Source organism: Anguilla rostrata, chromosome 17 (genome assembly GCF_018555375.3).
Source record: "Anguilla rostrata isolate EN2019 chromosome 17, ASM1855537v3, whole genome shotgun sequence".
In the NCBI taxonomy this organism is placed as follows: domain Eukaryota; kingdom Metazoa; phylum Chordata; class Actinopteri; order Anguilliformes; family Anguillidae; genus Anguilla; species Anguilla rostrata.
This window is the reverse complement of record NC_057949.1, coordinates 11,445,671-11,465,750: the sequence shown is the minus strand read 5'-3', so window position 1 is coordinate 11,465,750 and position 20,080 is coordinate 11,445,671. Positions and strand designations below refer to the sequence as shown.

The window sequence follows — 20,080 nt, the reverse complement described above, 5'->3', positions numbered from 1 at the left end:
GACAGACTGCTGATTGGCCAGTTGACAGTCAGAGTGCTGAGAGTACCTGTTTGAGGAGGTGTCTCCTCTTCTCCTCGCCCTGCTCCTCGCGGGCCTGCAGGTCCCGCTCGTGCTGCCCCTTCAGCGCCTGCATGTTCACCTCCAGCCGCAGCTTGGCGTCCTCTGCGGCCTGCAGCTCGTCCTCCAGCTCCTCCACCTGCACCAGCATCTCCTCCACCTGTGCCTCCAGCCCTCGCTTCGCCTTCTCCAGCTCGTGAACCTGTCGATCAGAGGAAGAGTCAGGCCGGGCTCTTGTACAAACATAGATTCTCAGTAGACATCAAGGTTATGAGGAGTGTGGGGGCTGGAGCAAATGAAGATGTGTGTAGGAGGAGTAAGAGTGTAAACTGGTATATGAGTGTGTGGTGTGCAGGCATATGAGGTAATGTATGAGATGAGGTAAGCACATAAACTGGAGTATGGGTGTATGAGATGTATGGATGTACGAGGCGGAACGCTCACACTCTTGCCGACGTCGTCCTTGGAGCTGACCAGGTCCTCCATCTCGGCACGGAGGGCCTTGTTACTCCTCTCCTGCTCCTCGCAGTAACGCTTCGCCTCCTCCAGCGCCCGAGTCAGCGACAGCACCCGAGTCTCCTTCTCCCGCAAATCCGCCTCCGCGCGATCACGCTCCTCCGCAAACTTACAGGAGGCACTCTTCTCCTCCGCCACCATCTACCACACAGAGGATAATAACCTTCTCCTCCGCCACCATCTACCACACAGAGGATAATCGGAGATAACCTTCTCATCTGACAGTATCTAGCACAGAGAGGGGATAATAGGAGATGCTATTGTCCTATTAGCACCATTTTTCAGTTTAGTGATTTGAAATGCATAATCTTACCACACTTGCTGGAAAAGTCACAGAAGTGTCAAAGACAGGGGCTTAGACAGGAAACTCAGGTGAGGTGTCTGCTAACCGGGCTAATTCGTGGACTCACCTGGTCAAACTTCTTCTGCTTCTTCTCCAGGCTGGAGACGAGCTGGCGCTGGTTGTCCAGGTCCACCAGCAGGTCGTCCAGCTCCTGCTGCAGACGGGCCTTGCTTTTGTCCAGCTTGTCGTAGGCGGAGGCCTTCTCCTCGTACCGCAGGCCGGCCCCCTCCAGGTCCCGCTGCAGCCGCCGCTTGCTCTCCTCCAGCAGCTCCAGGCTGCTGCTCAGCTCCTCCACCTTCTTCCTGGAGTCTGACAGCTAAGGGAGCAGAGGGAACTAGGGTCAGGGTTGGGCATGCCAAACTCACAACCCTGAACCCTGGCTGCACAGACACAGCTCAATAGCTGTTAGGTCAGGGAAAGCCTCTAGTCCCGCCCCTAGCCCTGCCCCCACCCACCCTCGAGTCCTGCCCCTAGCCCTGCCCCCACCTACCCTCTAGTCCTGCCCTCCCACCCTCTAGTCCCACCCCTAGCACAGCCCCCACAGCCCCTCTAGTCCCGCCCCTATCCCCTCCAGCTCTGCCCAGGCAAGGAGCTCACCTGTCCATTGAGGGAGGACACCTGCCTCTCGCAGCCCCTCCTGCCCTCCGCCTCCTCCTCCAGCTGCTCCTGCAGGGCGTTGCGGTCCTCCTCCGTCTGCCGCAGGCGTGCGGAGACGTTCAGCTTCTGCCGCGTCTCCTCCGCCAGCAGCCCCTAGGAGGTTAAAATATGTGATGTTACCAGCAGGACCCTCCCAGGCACAAGCATAGGAAGGAAGGCATTTTGTGGTGTATGAGGTATGACCTATGTGCTGCTGTATGTGTGTGTAATGGTGTATGACGTGTGTGTGGCGTTGTATGTGAGTGGTATGTACGGTGTGTAATGGTTTATGGTGTTGTAAGGCGTGTGGTGATTTGTGAGGTCGGGTACCTGGCTGTCTTGCAGTTGGGAGCTGAGACTGGTGGGGAGGCAGTGGTGTCTAGTGCACAGTGTGTAATGGTGTGCAGTGTGTAATGGTGTATGGTGATTTGTGAGGTTGGGTACCTGGCTGTCTTGCGGTTGGGAGCTGAGGCTGGTGGGGAGGCAGTGGTGTCTAGTGCACAGTGTGTAATGGCGCACAGTGTGTAATGGCGTGTGGTGATTTGTGAGGCTGGGTACCTGGCTGTCTTGCAGCTGGGAGCTCAGGCTGGTGGGTAGGCAGTGGTGTCTAGTGCACAGTGTGTAATGGTGTGCAGTGTGTAATGGTGCACAGTGTGTAATGGTGCACAGTGTGTAATGGCGTGTGGTGATTTGTGAGGCTGGGTACCTGGCTGTCTTGCAGTTGGGAGCTGAGGCTGGTGGGGAGGCAGTGGTGTCTAGTGCACAGTGTGTAATGGCGTGTGGTGATTTGTGAGGCTGGGTACCTGGCTGTCTTGCAGTTGGGAGCTCAGGCTGGTGGGGAGGCAGTGGTGTCTAGTGCACAGTGTGTAATGGTGCACAGTGTGTAATGGCATCTGGTGATTTGTGAGGCTGGGTACCTGGCTGTCTTGCAGTTGGGAGCTGAGGCTGGTGGGGAGGCAGTGGTGTCTAGTGCACAGTGTGTAATGGTGCACAGTGTGTAATGGCATCTGGTGATTTGTGAGGCTGGGTACCTGGCTGTCTTGCAGTTGGGAGCTCAGGCTGGCCACTTCTTTGCTAAGCTTGATGTTTTTGCTCTCGGCTTCATTCAGGAGGCCGGTCATGTTGTCCAGCTCCGCCTGTCAGAGGACCAGGTGTTGAGGTATATACATGACCATAGGATCTGAGCTTGTAACCAGAAGGTTATAGGTTCACATCCCTGCTGCAGCATCCCCTCAACCCCTCATTAATGTATTTATCCTGAACCATTTCCCAACTAATATTTTCACATCTGTCCATCCTTGTTTATTTTATCAGTTTATTTTATGGTATTTCCCCTTTCCCTCAAGTTGTTTTGTAATGATATTCAAAAGATAATAAACTTGGCAACTATGACTGCTACGCTGTGTAATTCTGCAATTGATTTCCCATGTAGCTGGTTTTTTGGGCGCTCACGGCTGTCTTGGCGACGCGGTCCCCCAGCTCGGCCCTCTGCCTCTCGCTGTCGCTGTAGCGGGCCTGCAGGTCGGCCAGCTGCCCCTCCACCTTCTTCCTCTTGTGCTCCAGCTCCTGCTTGGCGCTGGTCAGGGAACGCACATCCGCGCTCAGTTCAGCCATCTCCTGCTCCAGCGCCACCTTCGCCTTCTCCACACTGGACTTAGCCTGCAGGGGTACGTCAGAGACCACTGCTTTTATTGCACTGTAAAGCAGGTAAGACTGTGTTTGTACCCGTTTGTACTGTACTACAGGTAAAGGTGTGTTTGTACCCGTTTGCACTGTAATACAGGTAAAGGTGTGCTGATACCCGTTTGCACTGTAATACAGGTAAAGCTGTGCTGGTACCCGTTTGCACTGTAATACAGGTAAAGCTGTGCTGGTACCCGTTTGCACTGTAATACAGGTAAAGCTGTGCTGGTACCCGTTTGCACTGTAATACAGGTAAAGCTGTGCTGGTACCCGTTTGCACTGTAATACAGGTAAAGGTGTGTTTTTACCCGTTTGCCCTGTAATACAGGTAAAGGTCTGTTTGTACCCATTTGCACTGTAATACAGGTAAAGATGTGCTGGTACCCATTTGTACTGTAATACAGGTAAAGGTGTGTTTGTACCCGTTTGCACTGTAATACAGGTAAAGGTGTGTTTGTACCCGTTTGCACTGTAATACAGGTAAAGGTGTGTTTGTACCCGTTTGCACTGTAATACAGGTAAAGGTGTGTTTGTACCCGTTTGCACTGTAATACAGGTAAAGATGTGTTTGTACCCGTTGCACTGCAGGTGTGTTTTCCCAGCTCTGAACTGTGCCTCATGCCCTGCCCTCGCTCCTCCAGCACGGTGTGCTTTCTGCGCAGCTCCTAACCTTGCTCATGGCCCCCTCTTCCTCCAGCGTTTGCTTCAGCAGAGCAACTTCCTGTTCCCTCTTCACCCTACAGGGAACATCCCACACGCACTGTTACTATCTAATCTAATCACATACACACAGACACACACACGCCCTCGCCCACACTCAGAAACACACGCACACACGCCCACACACACACGCACACACACACAAACACACATGTACACACACACGTACACGCACTCACAAACACACACACACACACACATGAACAAACACACTCACACACACACCCTGTCTCACACACTGAAGGCACACTGGGTCAGACTAATAAAGCAGAGCATCTGCCCCAGTATGCCTTAAATGAACACACTCTCCACACTGCTGCCGCAGGGAGGGAGTTCAGATCCCGATCTGATGTGGGATTAGAACCTGCGACCCGCTGGCGAGCGCTCACCGGAGCTCCTGCTGGGCAGCGGTGGTGTCGAGGGTGTCCTCCAGCTCGGACTTAAGCGCCTCCAGCTCGACTTCCAGGTCCCGCCGGGCCCTCTCCACCTTCGCCCGGGCGGAGCGCTCCGCCTCCAGGTCGTCCTGCGCCTCGGACAGCAGCCCCTCCAGCTCCCTGATCCGCTTCAGAGCGCCGCTCTTCTGCACTGCCTCCTCCTCCACTCTGCAGCACACAGCAGCAGGGACGAGCATGAGAGGGACGAGCGTGAGAACACACACTGAGCACACGCCACTATCAAAAACACGCACACTGACCAGAACACATGCAATTACCAACAGCACATACACTGACCAGAGAATACGCCATTACCCAGAACACATACACTGACCAGAAAAAAACACAATTACCCAGAGCAGAACACACACCATCATTAATAATGTACACCACACATACACATCTTAACCCTCCAGAACACAAACCAGAGGGTGGAGTAGGAGTGTTAATGAATAATGGGGCAGATCAGGGTAGGGTAGGTCAGGAAGGGGCAGAGAACAGTGAGGCAGGGTGGGGTAACCTGCATACCTCACAGCTGCAGCCTGCAGATCCTCATCTCTCTTGGCCAGCTGGGCCTTCAGCTCCTCTACCTGGGCCTGCATGTCAGCGCTCTGCTCCAGCAGGTCTGCCTGCTCCCCCTCCAGCTTCCGCTTGGCCTTCTCCACATCCTGCCTGCCCTTCTCCTCCTTCTTCAACCGCACTGGGTAAGGAGCAGGACCATTACTAAGTCTTTACTCAAACACACCATGCATAGAGCACGGTCAGTGCTAGAGACTGGTGTATGTAATGCTGTATGCATGAGTGTTCATGAATTAGAGCGTGTAGTGCCGTATGTGTTAGCATGTGTGTACTGACCCTCCAGTTCCGATATCATGGACTCGTGCTTGTTCTTCAGCTTGGTCAGGTTCTTTGATTTCTCCTCTTCCTCGGCTAGGTTGGAGCTGAAGTCCGCTACCCGTTCCTCTAACAGCTTCTTCTCCTGAAATTCACAGCACAGCGTAACTATAGTGGAAGGGCCCTGACTGAAATGGGAGGAGCTGGACTGCAGAGGGTGGAGTCTGACTGGAGAAGGAAAAGTGGGAGGAGCCTAACTGAAATGAGGGATGCTTGAATGCAGAAGGAGAATTGGGAGGAGCCTGACTGAAATGGGAGATACCTGACTGCAGAAGGACAAGTGGGCGGAGCCTGATTGAAATGGGAGGAGTCTGACAGTAGACGTGGTAGACGGAAAGGCCTGGAGTAGGCTCAGTCTCAGCTCTGCCTGTGTTTCTGACTCACCTTCTGCAGCTTGCTCTTCTGGTCTTCCATCACCAGGATGTCGTCCTCCAGCTTCTTAATCTTCCCATCAGCCGCCACCTTCTCCAGCTGCAGCTTCTGCCGGGCGTCCCCCTCGCCCCCCAAGTGCTCCTCCAGCTCCTGGAGCCAGAGTTAACACAGCCATGATTAAACACCACACCACGTTCAGCATGGCAGCTGCCTGAATTCACATGTTTTCAGAGTGCTTTTGCTGTCTGTGTGCTTTGGTAATACCATACTTTGTCTTGCCTCATCATGAGGGTGAGAGAAAGGGCTTATTTGTGAGCTGGGAAGTGAGGATGTGTGTATCTGTGTGTGAGCAGTGTGTACTTGTGTGCAGGAGGGTGTAGGGTTGTGTACCTGTGTGTAGGAAGGTGTAGGTGTCTGTAACTGTGTGTGAGGAGTGTGTAACTGTGCATGGGAGGGTGCAGGTGGGTGTACCCGCGTGAGAGGTAGGGTGGAGAAGGCTCACCTGTATTTGCTGCTGCATCTTCTTCCTCTCGGCCTGCATGGCCTGGCCTCGCTCCTCCTCCTCCTCCAGTCGCGTCTCCATCTCCTGCAGGATCTCCTCCAGCTCCTGCTTCCTGGCCTCCAGCTGAACCCGCATCTCCTCCGCCTCGGCGTAGAGTTCGGCCTCCGTCTGCAGCCGCTCCTGCAGCTGGGTCTTCTCCTCCAGCAGCTGAGGGGTGGAGGGAAGGAGGGAGGGGAAGAAGAGCACGTTTCCTCAATCACTTCACTCATCCCAAATCTCATAACTGTCCCGAACGCTGAAAACGCTGGCTGTAGTTAAACTGTGGCTGAGGTCACGGGAGCTCCACCTGTGCGTGCTTTTGGGTGATCTCCTTCAGCTCCGACTCAGACCTCTGTGCTATTTCCTTAGCTTTCTGAAGCTCCTCCTCCTTCTGGGTCATTTCCTCTTCCTGTCTGGTGACCTGTAGCAGGGGCTTCACCTGGGAGTCAACAAGAGCACATTCAATGAACTAAAGCTGCACTTAAACACACTGGCACCCCGGAATATATTTTTTCACTCTACACACTGTATCTCAGACTACTGACAGCCTCTTACTGCTTCTAGATTTACAGCAACACATGGAAAACTCCAGAAGTTGCAAAGTTACAGCCCTGTATTTATTATCAGTGTTGTTGTGATGATTATTGTGGTTATATAATCCCTTTAGTCCCTGTTTTCCAGGTGGCAGGTGTATTAAAGCTCACCTTGGTGAAAAGTCTCCACCACTGCCAGTTCCTCAGCTTCAGGTAGGCAGCACAGTTCCTCTGGATCACCCTCATGGCCGTCAGCTGCTGCTGCCTCTTAGCAAACGCCCTGCGTGAGAAAGAGGCATTCTGGGTAAGCAGGAGCACATTGTCACCCCTAGGAACAATCCTTCAACAAGCGTAAGAATCTCACTTCCTGGCCAGGAAGCCGCGAGCCTGGGACTGGAAGGCGATGATCACTACGGTGATCTTAATGTCCCGCTCCTCCTCCAGGTGGGCCAGCACACCTGTGCGGAAGAACACCTTGCTCTGGCCGATCCGGTACAGGTTGGGGTCCAGATCCAGGTGTTTGATCTATGCAGTGAGAGAATGAGTTGGGGTGAGGAAAAACTAATATAAAAACCTTAATACATGGGTGCGAGAGCACAAAAACCCAGGAATACACAGTGTACTACACCATAAAAATACACCATGTATGACTGAATATATCTATCATGAGCATAGCCATTGCCACTCTCAGTTATATATTTCACTGCATGTACTAGACATGTATTTACCATATTTCCAATACAATCTTCAAACTATGCCTGCAATGATCAGTGTATTCTTATATGCAGTATGTTATGATGTACAGAATATGTTCCATAGATCCGAACATGTTATGAGTTCTTCCTGTGTGTCTCCAGCACACTCTTCTTTCTGATTCTGACTCTACTGCATTTAGCAGAGACCCACAAATGGGAAAATGTGAAACCTCCCCAAAAACTGTGAATGTTTGTGTTTAGTTGAATAAACACTGGCAGTCTCACCATCTGGGTGCAGGCCTGTTTACCATCCATGAAGCCTTTAGGAATGGCACCGGCAGCCAGGATCTCGTATCTGTGTGAACATCACACCAGAGACTGCTTAAAATACCATACACAAAGTTCACCTGTAACACACCTGAGCCTGGTCTGCTTACCTATAACACACCTGAGCCTAAATTAATGAATATTAATGAATGAAATGATAATATACAAATGAACAAACGTAAAATAATGATGATGCTTATTCGCTCACCGCTGGCGGAACTCCTGGAAGACGATGCGGTTGGGGAAGCCCTGCCGGCAGATTCGGATTCCCTCCAGCACCCCGTTACACCTGAGCTGCTCCAGGACCAGGTGAGCATCCAGCTTCCCAGCCTGCACACAGAGCAGTAAAGCTTACTAACCTGCTGCTAGCCAATGCCTTTTTATTCACTTACAGTGCCACTGGACATCCTCCTTCGACAATATTAATACACATTGTACACTATATTCTTATAACTGATTATAACTTTACTCTTGAGAGTATACAGTGTGAATGTGCAGTAAAAGTGCTGTAACACAGTGTTGTGATGGTGAGTTAGCTGTACGCGCAGTAGCGGAGAGTGCGTACCCTCTTCTCGTGGTTGGGGATGATGCAGCGCACAAAGTTTGGCTGTGTGTTGTGCAGGGTGGTCATGAGCTTGGTCAGAGACTCCTTGTACAGCTGGCCCACGGTGCGGAACATGCCCTTCTTAGCCTTGGAGGGGCCGGGAGCGGAACTGCCCGACATCTTAGTGATGGTGTCCAGGCCAACCACACGATCCGCTGCGAGAGGGGGCGGGGCCAGAGTAAGTCACAACGTCGGCAAAACACCAACATGAGAGCCCCCACCCCGGCAGGGACACTCACTGTCTTTCCAGAGCTCCTGTATGAAATTGATGGAGGAGTTATTGAGCAGCTGAGTGACGTTGTCGTTGAGCGGGTCCATGTTCTTGGTCAGCCAGTTGGAGGCGTTGTAGTCCACCTGCATGGGAAAACAGGACATTAGGGGGTCACATCAGGTCACCTGTTAAAAACCAAACAGCTAACTCTAACAATCATACAAGGGATTGAGAATAGAATAGAATAGAATAAAAACTTCAGGTTAAAAACTTTTAAGTCATTTGTGGTTCCTGGCATAATTTCAATCCATTTAAAAATCACCAGGGTGTTTCTGTAATGCAGCTTTAAATTGCGCAGAAATGCAACATAGTTGAAATAAAGAAGCACAGAGGCTGATGGCATTTAACCCCACCCTGCCAGCGTAGTGCTGCACGGAGAACTCCGGTTGGCTCTTCAGCTGTTTGGGTTTGGAGAACTTGGGGTGGCTGGCCTGTGTGTTCATCAGCTTCTCCACGAAGGAGACATCTGTGGCCTTGGGGAACCAGCACTCCTCATCCAGCAGGGCCAGGATACCTGGGGGGTTATTCTGCGGGTACACACCCTGAGTCAGGTACAGTAAACCCTCACACAGGTACACACACCTGAGTTCGGTACAGGTACACCATCACACAGGTACACACAGCTGAATTAGGTACAAGTAAACCCTCACACAGGTATACACACCTGCGTTAGGTACAGTAAACCCTCTCACAGGTACACACACCTGAGTACATATATGCTATCATACAGGGAAAGAGGCAGGGACAGAGTGTGAGAGGTGGGTGTTAGGCGGACGGACAGACAGACGGACCGGTCTCTCGATGAGGTCGATGCAGGGCTGCAGGTCCAGGCCGAAGTCAATGAAGCTCCACTCGATGCCCTCCCGCTGGTACTCCTCCTGCTCCAGGATGAACATGGTGTGGTTGAAGAGCTGCTGCAGCTTCTCGTTGGTGTAGTTGATGCAGAGCTGCTCAAATGAGTTATCCTGCAGAACATGGAGAACATACCTGTCATCTTCCTTCCTCTTCAGGAGAAACTTCTTTGGACTTCAAAATTCACTTCATTGATGTCTTGAACTCACAAGGGGTTTTGAACAACCAAGGACTTTGAAGGAGATTTGGCAATGGTGGTAATCTTGAGTAAAACACCTTGTAATCACAAGATAATGAAGCGCTGGTGTGTAATGTCATGACAGGCAATTTGAGAAGTAACAAAGTAGGTGTTAAACCTAACTCTAACCCTAGCTTTGAGCTGAGCGGGTAGGTTTACAGTGCAGAGGTGCAGGGGCTTATTTTGGGAATGACTTCAGGACTGGTTTTGGGGGGTCCCCCACCTCAAAGATCTCAAAGCCGGCGATGTCCAGGATGCCGAGGAAGGAGGAGCCCTGCCTCTTGGTCTTGTCCAGCGCCTTGTTGACGCGCGCCAGGATCCAGCGGAACAGACGCTCATACATGGCCTTGGCCAGAGCCTCCACCGCAAAGTCAGCCTGCAGGGAAGGAGAGGTTATTTAAATAAAGCACACACACGCACAGACATACACAGACACACACACTCATATGCACACACACACAATCACGCATACCGCTCAGATGATGTTTTTAAGGTGTGTGACACACTCTGGGTAGTATCATACACCTGAATATGATGAGTATCTGTACCTGCTCCTTGGTCTGGGCCTTCTGCACCACCTCTCTGCCCACCTTGATGCGGGGGGTGAGGATGGCACGGGTGAAGTCCGTCACGTTGATGCCCTGCAGGTGGCACACCTTCTGAGCCGCTGAGCGAGAGACAGAGAAAACAAACACAAATAGAATATTGTCACCATGGTTACGCCAGTGCCAGCCCTTACACATAAATTATTACACACATAATTACAATAACATCAAAGACATAACTTGAAGGAAAGCGGGTGGTTGGGCACACCAAGAGGTTATCGAACATTGCTGTGTAGGCTGTCTTCCCAGAGTTTTAATTCATAATGCAAAATTAATCTCTTCATTGAGTTGACATTATTTTAATGAGGATCTCCTGGAATGGTATTCTTTGTCAGGTTTGATATTAACAGCTGTTTCAGAGAACAATCTGAAGCTGTGTGTCTCCACCTGTCTCCCTCGCCCACCTGTGTTGTCGGGCATGGTGGCTTGCTCCTGGTTCCTCTCCTTCTTAAACTCAATGTTCCCCAGCTGCAGAACCGTGGAGACCACCTTCATAATCCCTGTGTGGGGGAGGAGGGGGGAGGGTGTTACACTGAATGGTGCTTTATGAATGCCATCCATTATCACCTTCACTATGAACCTCATCAATATCTCCACCATCATCAAGACTATCATCAGCATCATGATCTTCTTCGCCGGTGTATCTGCGGAACAGTCCGTACCGAGCTGCTCTTCCTCGGTGAAGCCCATGATGTCCATGGCCTCCAGCGTCTCGTTGTACATCTCATCGTCCTGTTGTCCTGGTAACTGCATGTGCCCCGCAACCAGGAAACGGTAGCTGCTGAAGTTCTCCAGCAGCAGCTCCTCTGCAGAACACAACCATCCAGTTACAATCTGGCTCCATCTGGCTCTGGTCCTGGAGAGCCACAGAGTCTTCTGGCTTCTGTTTGTTACTCAACAATGGAGCAGCACAGCAATTTATCAGCTACAGCAGTCAATCACACAACAAACTCAGGTGAACATGTGAGCAGGTAGACAGGTGAGCAGTGAGTTGTGGTGTCAGGAATTCACCTCTCTGCTTGTCCTTGGCTCCGGCCACCAGGTAGTAAAAGATGTGGAAGGAGCGCTCAATCATAGCCTGTCGGATACAACGAGACTTCTCCAGGAGGTCTGCAGGCGTCAAAGGGTTAAGAAGGAAATCTGTGGCGTGAGATTTTTCCCTTATCAAAAAGAGCAACAACCTAAACCCCCTTACCCCATACCACACTAAAACATCAGAAATCACAGCTGTGTCCCTTTCCCAATATATAATACACATACACATTCCAAACCCTAGGATAGGTGCATGGCTGGCAGTATAGAGCACACACCGAGCAAACACACAGACTTTAAATAAGTCAGCCAGAAACTCAACTACAGATTCTCTATGTGGACCGTTCGGTCTCTCTACCACTGAAGCAGAAACAATAAAATTGTATGCATCCTTTGCATCAAATGATGCATACTGTATCACTGTAAACTCTTGCTCTCAACCAGAACCTCACAGAATAAAGCAGACAAATAGGATGGAAGTAATGCAGGAAGTAACGATCCAGCTACTATGGACCGTCTATGGAAAACAGCTCTTATAAGGCAGGTCTCTGAATGCATAGCCTGTCCAATCAAAGACTTTCCCTGTGTTTGATTTTGTCATGTTAAACAGCTGTGGGCAGGCCGAGCTCTTAGTGTCACAGTTTCAGGATACACGTCTCGATGTTGGCTCCAACGATGTAGCCTGTCACGTCAAAGTTGATTCGGATGAATTTTCCCTATGGGAAGAGTCAAGTGGACTGATGAGAAATAACACAATAACACAAACACAGTGCTGTTTGATAGACAGAGTGCTAAAATGGAAAAAAAGGCAAGATTTTGATTTGATTTGCTCACAAATCGGGAGGAGTTGTCATTCTTGATGGTCTTGGCATTTCCAAAGGCTTCCAGAATGGGGTTAGCTTGCAGGAGCTGCTTCTCCAGCTCCCCCTGGTGGACCATAATGGGATGCAACATCCACACAATCGGCCAAATACATTAAACGTAAAAACTTCAGGCGTCACACACTAACAAAATTAAAATGAACAAATGTCCAAATGTTCAAACAACAAAAACAGACAAAACACATAAAAGCAATTGTGCTAAAGCATAGTGACAAAGAGAGATTGAAGTTTGAAGGAAATGAAGAGATGGGGGGTAGGGTCACTCTCTGATTGGATGATACATTCAGAGTTATGGGGAAAGTGGGCGGACACTGTCATGCACACGCTGCTCTGTGAAAGTGGGGTGAAAGGTGCCGTGACTAAACAAAATGAATCCACCAGAATAACCTGTCTGATTCACCTTAATGATACAGATCTACTCTATTAGTGTGAAAAAAAGCTACGGTCTAATGTGCACGTGAAATACTGTCACTACTCTGCAGTCTCTCAGTGAAGCTAATATGCAGATGGTCAATATCAGCCCACAGCCTTTAGCGTGTTCTTTATCAGATTGACAAGCTGTAACATGCAGTGCTCGAGCTACACATGCCAAACACGTGAACTGTCAATCTCCCTCTTGGTACTCACGTAAGCTAACTGTGATCCTGACTGCCGCGTTTAGGAGAGAGAGAGATGGGATAGGTGTTAAAGGCGTCAGTTCGCCAGGCAGCAAGTGAGTCAAACTCATCATTTACCCACAGGCACACCTCCGATATCCGTTGGTCTAGAACAGTTCAACTGGACCATGGTTTAAAAGCCCTACAGGTGCTGCAGCCCTCCAGTGACCTTACAGTAGATTATCTTTGCTCTATGAAAGGCAAGCATCAGAGCAGCACCTCCACCAGCGAAGCCCCAAACAATGATCGACAACCACCACCATAACTTCCTGTTTCAAAGTCATTTCTGATTTATGATGACGACAGATCCATACCTTATTAAAAGATGATGAATTCGGATCCTGCTACAATAAAAAAAGACACGTCACCTCTGAATCAAGTGAAATGGTTGTTGTTGATACTTAGATACCCCTGAGATAAATATTTCTTCTTTTAGTCATTTTTTTTGTGCACTGTAAACTCATGAGTAATTTTACAATTCTGTGTTAGATGATACGGAAAGTGTTGGAGGGTTAATTTATGGGTGGATGAGGGTGGAATTATGTGTATGAGGGTAATATCTCTGACCATGGGGGCAGAAGAAGGTGTAGAAGGCTATTATGAGAGGGTTGAATGGGGTAAAACTCACAGGGCATTTGCTCTTGTGTGAAGAAGCTACTACTGCCAGGTACTGGATCACCTTCTTAGTGTTCTCTGTCTTTCCTGCACCAGATTCCCCCCTACAGAGTGACCACACACAGACACACACACACACACACACACCTATATTATTACTTGCTACTACACAGATGCATACACACACATCATTACCTGCTACTACACACACACACACACACACACACACACACACACACACACACACACACACATGCACACACACACTCATATATGTACACACACACACACACATCTGCATCCAACCACATACACACATACGCACACGCACCAGCCAGTGTTGACTGCCACTACTTAATTTTCATTACGCATAATTTTGTGCAGACTGAAGAGTTAAAGGCAGTGTTGTGAAAGGCCCTGTGATTCCCAGCATGCCTGTACTCACGTGCAGAGAATAGACTGGTCTTCTCGATCTGCAGAGGTGCAACCCAAACAAGCACACATCACTCACGGTTTACACATGGTCCACATACAGAGTTTACACATGGTGTAGGCACAATTTGGATGTGATTTAGACATGGTTTAGCCATATTTGAGACATAGTGATAAATATAATAAGACTGAATGTATTTGTACAGGTTTGTATACAGTATGTAGCGTGTTCCTGTGAGTGACAGGCCCCACCCTGCATCATGTTCCTGTAGGCATTATCAGCGATGGAGTAGATGTGGGGCGGAGCTTCGTGGCGTTTCTTCCCTTTGTACATCTCGACGACCTTCTCTGAATAGATGGGCAGCATTTTATACGGGTTTACCACCACACAGAACAACCCGGAGTAGGTCTGAAAGGAAGGAGAGTCACATAACTCATACAATACCAGCACAATCACATACTCATGCAATACTCACACACACACACATCATGCTCATATAATACACACACACACCTGTATCACACGTTCATACAGTACTCACACACACATCACATGCTCATACAATACTCCCACACATATCACACTCATATAATACACACACACACCTGTGTCACATACTCAGACAATACACATTTCTCACTCATACAATACTCACACACGTATCACATTCATACAATGCTCGAAGACATGTATAACATACTCATACAATACTTAAAAAAATGTTACATACTCAACAATACTTGCATGTACATGTCATATACGCATACTTTGGTGGTACTGACACCAAAGACACAAACACAATACAGTCAAAAGACTCACAAACATACTGCACATTGATATGTAAAGAGGGGTGCATGAGCCTGGCAGGGTGCTGTACTCACATAGATGAGCCCGGAGAAGTACCTCTCCTTCAGGTTGTGCAGCACGGAGGCCTCATTCAGGCAGGTGAGCTCGGCCATGTCCTCCGCCTTGCTGAACTTGGGCGGGTTCATCTTCTGCACGTCGTCCCTGCCGACCGTCACCTTCCCGCTCCCGTCGGCCAGCGCCACCAGGACCTGGTCCCCGCGGTCCTCCAGGACGGAGGCCGCCTCGAACCCGTGCCGCTCGGACGGGATCCACACCAGCTTCCTGGCGGCCCAGTCGGCCTGCGCCGTGGGGTTGCTGCTGGAGCTCTTGTCCAGGAAGAGGAGCTTCTCGTCTTCGCTTGCGGTGCTGGCGGCCATCTTGGATTCCAAGGTGAGCTGCTGGATTTTCCCACAGGGTGGTTATCAGTCACAAAAACAGTCATTCAGGATTAGGACGTCACCTGCTATATAAATCGGTTTATTAGCTTAAGAGTCGCTTTAAATAGATGTTTTTTTATTATTTACTTTTATTTTAGTTTTTTAAGCAAATGAAAGCTGACAGGAGATATTATTTGGTATACCAGAACTGAGACCAATTATAAAATACATGTACTGAAAAGGTATGGTTTATGTTAGCTTCTATATTAGAGCTATGTAGATTGTCAGCATGAATATACTTTTATAAATATATTATATAAATACCAACACTCTCTCACACCCACAGGTGAGTATGCATACACATAGTCTTTTTCATTTATGCGCACACACACACACCATAGCCATACAGAGATATGCAGACTAGTGAAATGAGACCCAGCTTTTATAACTGTTGTGTGAGTGTGAAATGGAGAGCGAGTGTCATTCCCTTCAATCACTCGCAATATTTCCCTTCACCTGTACAGGTGAGAGCTGATAGCGAACATTATCTCACATTACTATGCGTGTGGCAGCCATGATAACAGCAGCTCTGCCTCTCTTCAGCTGTGACCATATAAGGAGGCAGCTCTGCATCCCTTGGAGGAAGCCCTTATAGGGAAGAGCCTGTGCGTGGCACACTGTATGCCATGCCATGAAGCAGGGGTCACTGGGGTCACACGCTGCTCTGCCTCGGCCAGGCCACAGTCCCTCCTTCCTCCACCCACCAAGAGTGCCAGAATGTTGCTACGGTGACCGGCTGAGGTAGTGAGACAGAGGGGTGCTGTGCACCTGTGACATTGCAGGTTAAAAAAAAAAGATAGTCAAGTTCTGCCATATTGCCAATTGATTGGGTGTTTTGAATGCTGGACTGTCACCTGACTCTGATAATAGCACGGGAGTAGCTGCCAGCTCACAGAGTGGCCCAGATCAGCAGCCTCGTCAGGGGTTATCTGCCTTTGGGAAGAACAGCTCCTTTTGTTTGAAATGACAGTGCCATATAATGATTTACATGAGATTAAGGCTTCCAGTGGAGCCAGTCTACTCCTGTGCAGGTGGTGAATGCAGCCAGGATCTACTTCTGTGAGGTGAAGGGCCTCTGATTACCCACAATCCCTCAGGTTAACACACAGGGTCAGGTGGGATCCAAACATACCTCCATAAGTTGGCTTTTAAACATTTATAGTGAAAATCATATGTAATTCTGAATTACAAATGAATTCCAGTAAAAACTATACAAAAATAACAATTCTATAATTTTTTATGATGATCCAACAGACCTCAAGAAAATTAAAATGTGTGTGGGGCAGTGACAGGTCTATTATTGTGAGTTTTGAAAAAGATAAATGAAATGATGCATATGCTACAATGATGCAAATGCTGCAATGCAGAGGGACGCTGCATACAGATGCTGAAAAAAATGTACGATAGCAACGCCTGGCTCATTAATGTAGATGCAAATGAAGTATCATTTGACTTTTGAATGATGGTCAATGTGATCCCTGAACCAAGGACGCCCATGGGTCATGTGACTATCTTTTTACATTGCAGGGACTGAAGTTTAACTCACTGCTTGTGAGAAGTGAACAGCAACCTAGCCTCACATCCCCTCCCCTCACCCTGCCACACCCAGCTCCCCATGGATCCCAGCCTTTCTCCAAACAAATTGGTTACTTCTATAACTGTGCAGCCTGACCACACAGATCAAATGAGCAGCTCCTTAAGAGAGAGTGGGGCACATACACAAATCAAATGAACTCTTAATTTTAGACATTAGACATCTGTTAGCCATTGAGGTGAGCTGAAAAATGTAATTCAAACAGTTATCATACACATACAAATGATCATTCTCTCCCTGCACACACACACATACACACACAAGGTGCCCTGACGTACAGTAGGAACACAGACCCTGTCGTTTTTTCAGATGCTGCTGACCAGATACAGCATTAAGAACTATTGCAAGCCTAGAAACTCAAGAAGCTCTCTGTCCCAGCTCCCAACCCCACTACACTTGCCCCGACAATTCAATGCACTCAGCTACTGGCACACCCCGAGTTAAAACAGGCCAAGGTCTCTGTCAGCCCTTTTCATTGAAAATGTCCACTTTTTCCCCTAAAAAGGGAATATGGGAAAAACCAGGTACTTTCTCAGATGAAGGAGTTCAGACAGTTTTAACCTTAGTGTGGTGACTGGAGTGCAACAGAGAATTTCCAAAACAAACCCAATATTCAGTCTCAAACCACTGCGCTTTAAGCCAGTCGAACTCCCAGAGCTGAATACACGTCACAGTTCAGTTTCTTCTATTAAATAGCCCATCATTTTTCTTCAGACGATCAAGGTTTATTTAGGTTTTTAAAAAAATATATTTTTTATTTTAATCCATTGATATCAAACAACTGGTGAAATTCAGAATGACAACTAATAAAATACAGACTGAAACGTGCTGTATATTATTCTGATTATGCGCAGGAGTCTCGAGCCAAAGCCAAATATTTGAATTTAATCTCAATTAAGGCAAACTAGGCGCCAAAGCAACAAACCAAACAAACCAAACACAGAACAAATTCTGGAATAATTTCACCCTGGCAGTGTCTTTGTACAGACAAACTTTATCCTAAAAAAATATTCTTCATATGATTGTTTACTCACATAAAGTCATTGCACACATATAAACACAGGTTACAAATGTGAACAGAAAAAAGTCAAATTCAGTGTTATATCAACTCTTATAGAGTACATATGGTCCCGAATGGACTCATATGTATTTTCTCATAGTTGAATTAACAATGGACATTGCATGGTATGCTATATTGCATCCGATTTTGGATTACTTCTTAGCATCTGTAGCCTAAATCGGTTCACGCCTGTTTCGCAGAATAAAAATACGGTTTCACTGCCAAGAGTAATATTGGAAGACAAAATCTACCCAGCCGCACTCACAATTGTCATTATACAAATGAGCGATGAGTGCTGTATTACATTTTATTCTCATTTAACCAAATATTAGTTTAGTTAAATATATAGCCACAGGTGATTAATTATCTTTATCAAAAGTTATTCTCATGCAGTTGCTTTACTTCATAGGAAATTGGGCCACTGCCATTCAACAGGACAATGGAATTTAAGTTTATTCACAATACCTGGAGAAACAGGAAGTGTTTTTAAAAAATGATACTCACAAAACCTACAACTTTTAGCTTGTGGGTGTTGGAATCTTTTAAGTCCTGGGGGTGTTAGCGGGGTAGTCCAGAGACAGAACAGTCCAAATGACCCGGTTATCATACCCAAGCAGGGTATTTAAACCGAATGCCCCGGCCTGAGGGAGGAGCGCTGCACGTGCACGCTGTCCGTTAGGCGCGCACATCATTCACTTGTTGGCTTGTAGGTTCAAACCCACGCAGAGAACGAAATGGGAGCTGAAATGTAAAAAATAAAATAATGATAGCGTATCTTTAAAATTAATGTTAAAATTTTAGGCCTAATGAGATTTTTTTTTTTTTTAATTATCATAGCCTACACACATATGAGCGCCAATATCACATAAATTAATAACAAAAACTACAACAATTTAGGTGTTAACGCCCCGGATGGGATTGCTATGGTACCGAATTCCAATCCAAACCGTTGTATTTGCATTTGTGGCGTGTGTGCTACCCTCTGAAACTAGCGTGCTGAATTCCAACAACATCTACATGTGTTGGTTTATATGCAGTTCTGCCGTTCAGAATTGAGTTTGATTGTTTTGTGTTATACTGAAATTGACAGATGTACCTACTGGTGTAACTGAATACGGGTAATAGTATCAAATTGTTGAAAGCACTGTAGGCCTACTATTCTGACTCCGAGGTGTCGACTATCCGACGTGCGCACAAGGGGGAACAAATTGGTTCATGATATGGACAAACGCGTCGGATATGAAAATTACCCACACTGTATTCGCCTGCAAGGTTTAGCATGCGTGGACTCAGTCAAAGGTGAACAGATATATTGTACGGTATAAGACAGTTTTTTGCATGTTGGCTACTCCCTGTGTCAGCAGCTTTATCTTTATAATTTGCGATATGTGCAGTAACGTGTTGGATGACACCGATTGTGTCGGTACCTATCCTATCTTTCTGTCTTGCATGCTGTCAGTTTCTTTTTATCTCTCCAAAAAGAGCTTGTCTATCATGATCCAGACTTTCTTGCTTATTCGGACTAATTGCAAAACTTTTGTTATTTTTCATTTAGAAGGATTTAATGTGGATAGATTGTCATTTAACATTTTTTCGTTCGTTTGGCCACATGGCTGTCTCGGCTGATGATTTTTTGCAGTCCGGCACTGTTTTTGATTGAGAGACACATCAGCAGCGGCAAGATGACTTGTGCTCATAAAATTAGACATTTGGTGTTATTTCAGATACATACCATACAGACCTTCCCGATACACTCATACCCACGGTCAAGAGTCTCCAATTAGCCTAACCTGAACGTCTTTGGAATGTGGGAGGAAACCGGAGAAAACAAACCCACGCGGACTCAGGGAGACCTTGCAAATTCCCTGTTAAAAAGGCCATGACCAGGATTCGACACAGGATCTTCTGCTGTGATGCGACAGTCATTCCATCGACTTGCCGTTAGTCTAGAGTTAATAATGCTACCTCACAAAATTATTCACCGCAGGATGAACCCTGAACACAACCTGGAGGACAGCTACATATGACATATGAGTCCATGTATGGTTTATAATCTTTTTTCACTGGTGAATATATTTGCCTATAGGCGGAACTGAAAGGGAGTATTCAAAAAGCGATAGCAGTAACAGACGGAGAGCTGTATATTTTCTTTCGGTGGCTTTGGCATCGAATAAGTTTAGACAATAACCGTTTTATAGGAGAATA

The 20,080-nt window shown here is 47.7% G+C and overlaps 1 protein-coding gene across 1 annotated transcript in view; it reads right to left on the bottom strand.

Annotated features, from left to right (window-relative positions):
• The window catches only part of LOC135243364 (myosin-11-like), a 24,174-nt gene extending 5,637 nt beyond the window's left edge, over positions 1-18,537 (bottom strand). Inside the window, exons 1-34 of the mRNA XM_064315132.1 lie at positions 18,380-18,537; positions 14,820-15,182; positions 14,190-14,346; positions 13,951-13,978; positions 13,519-13,609; positions 13,205-13,234; positions 12,188-12,280; positions 12,006-12,069; positions 11,333-11,431; positions 10,984-11,127; positions 10,726-10,821; positions 10,265-10,383; positions 9,940-10,092; positions 9,418-9,591; positions 8,980-9,153; positions 8,595-8,709; positions 8,317-8,510; positions 7,960-8,081; positions 7,710-7,779; positions 7,094-7,254; positions 6,901-7,009; positions 6,504-6,635; positions 6,158-6,364; positions 5,668-5,805; positions 5,245-5,368; positions 4,918-5,089; positions 4,345-4,557; positions 3,899-3,972; positions 3,005-3,291; positions 2,584-2,688; positions 1,514-1,666; positions 984-1,232; positions 502-714; positions 47-259 (exon numbers count right to left, since the gene is read on the bottom strand). Coding sequence (XP_064171202.1) covers positions 47-259; positions 502-714; positions 984-1,232; positions 1,514-1,666; positions 2,584-2,688; positions 3,005-3,291; positions 3,899-3,972; positions 4,345-4,557; positions 4,918-5,089; positions 5,245-5,368; positions 5,668-5,805; positions 6,158-6,364; positions 6,504-6,635; positions 6,901-7,009; positions 7,094-7,254; positions 7,710-7,779; positions 7,960-8,081; positions 8,317-8,510; positions 8,595-8,709; positions 8,980-9,153; positions 9,418-9,591; positions 9,940-10,092; positions 10,265-10,383; positions 10,726-10,821; positions 10,984-11,127; positions 11,333-11,431; positions 12,006-12,069; positions 12,188-12,280; positions 13,205-13,234; positions 13,519-13,609; positions 13,951-13,978; positions 14,190-14,346; positions 14,820-15,161 — 4,815 coding nt within the window. The 5' untranslated portion in view covers positions 15,162-15,182; positions 18,380-18,537. The remainder of the gene's footprint in view (positions 1-46; positions 260-501; positions 715-983; positions 1,233-1,513; positions 1,667-2,583; positions 2,689-3,004; positions 3,292-3,898; positions 3,973-4,344; positions 4,558-4,917; positions 5,090-5,244; positions 5,369-5,667; positions 5,806-6,157; positions 6,365-6,503; positions 6,636-6,900; positions 7,010-7,093; positions 7,255-7,709; positions 7,780-7,959; positions 8,082-8,316; positions 8,511-8,594; positions 8,710-8,979; positions 9,154-9,417; positions 9,592-9,939; positions 10,093-10,264; positions 10,384-10,725; positions 10,822-10,983; positions 11,128-11,332; positions 11,432-12,005; positions 12,070-12,187; positions 12,281-13,204; positions 13,235-13,518; positions 13,610-13,950; positions 13,979-14,189; positions 14,347-14,819; positions 15,183-18,379) is intronic.
• Positions 18,538-20,080: the final 1,543 nt, after the last annotated feature.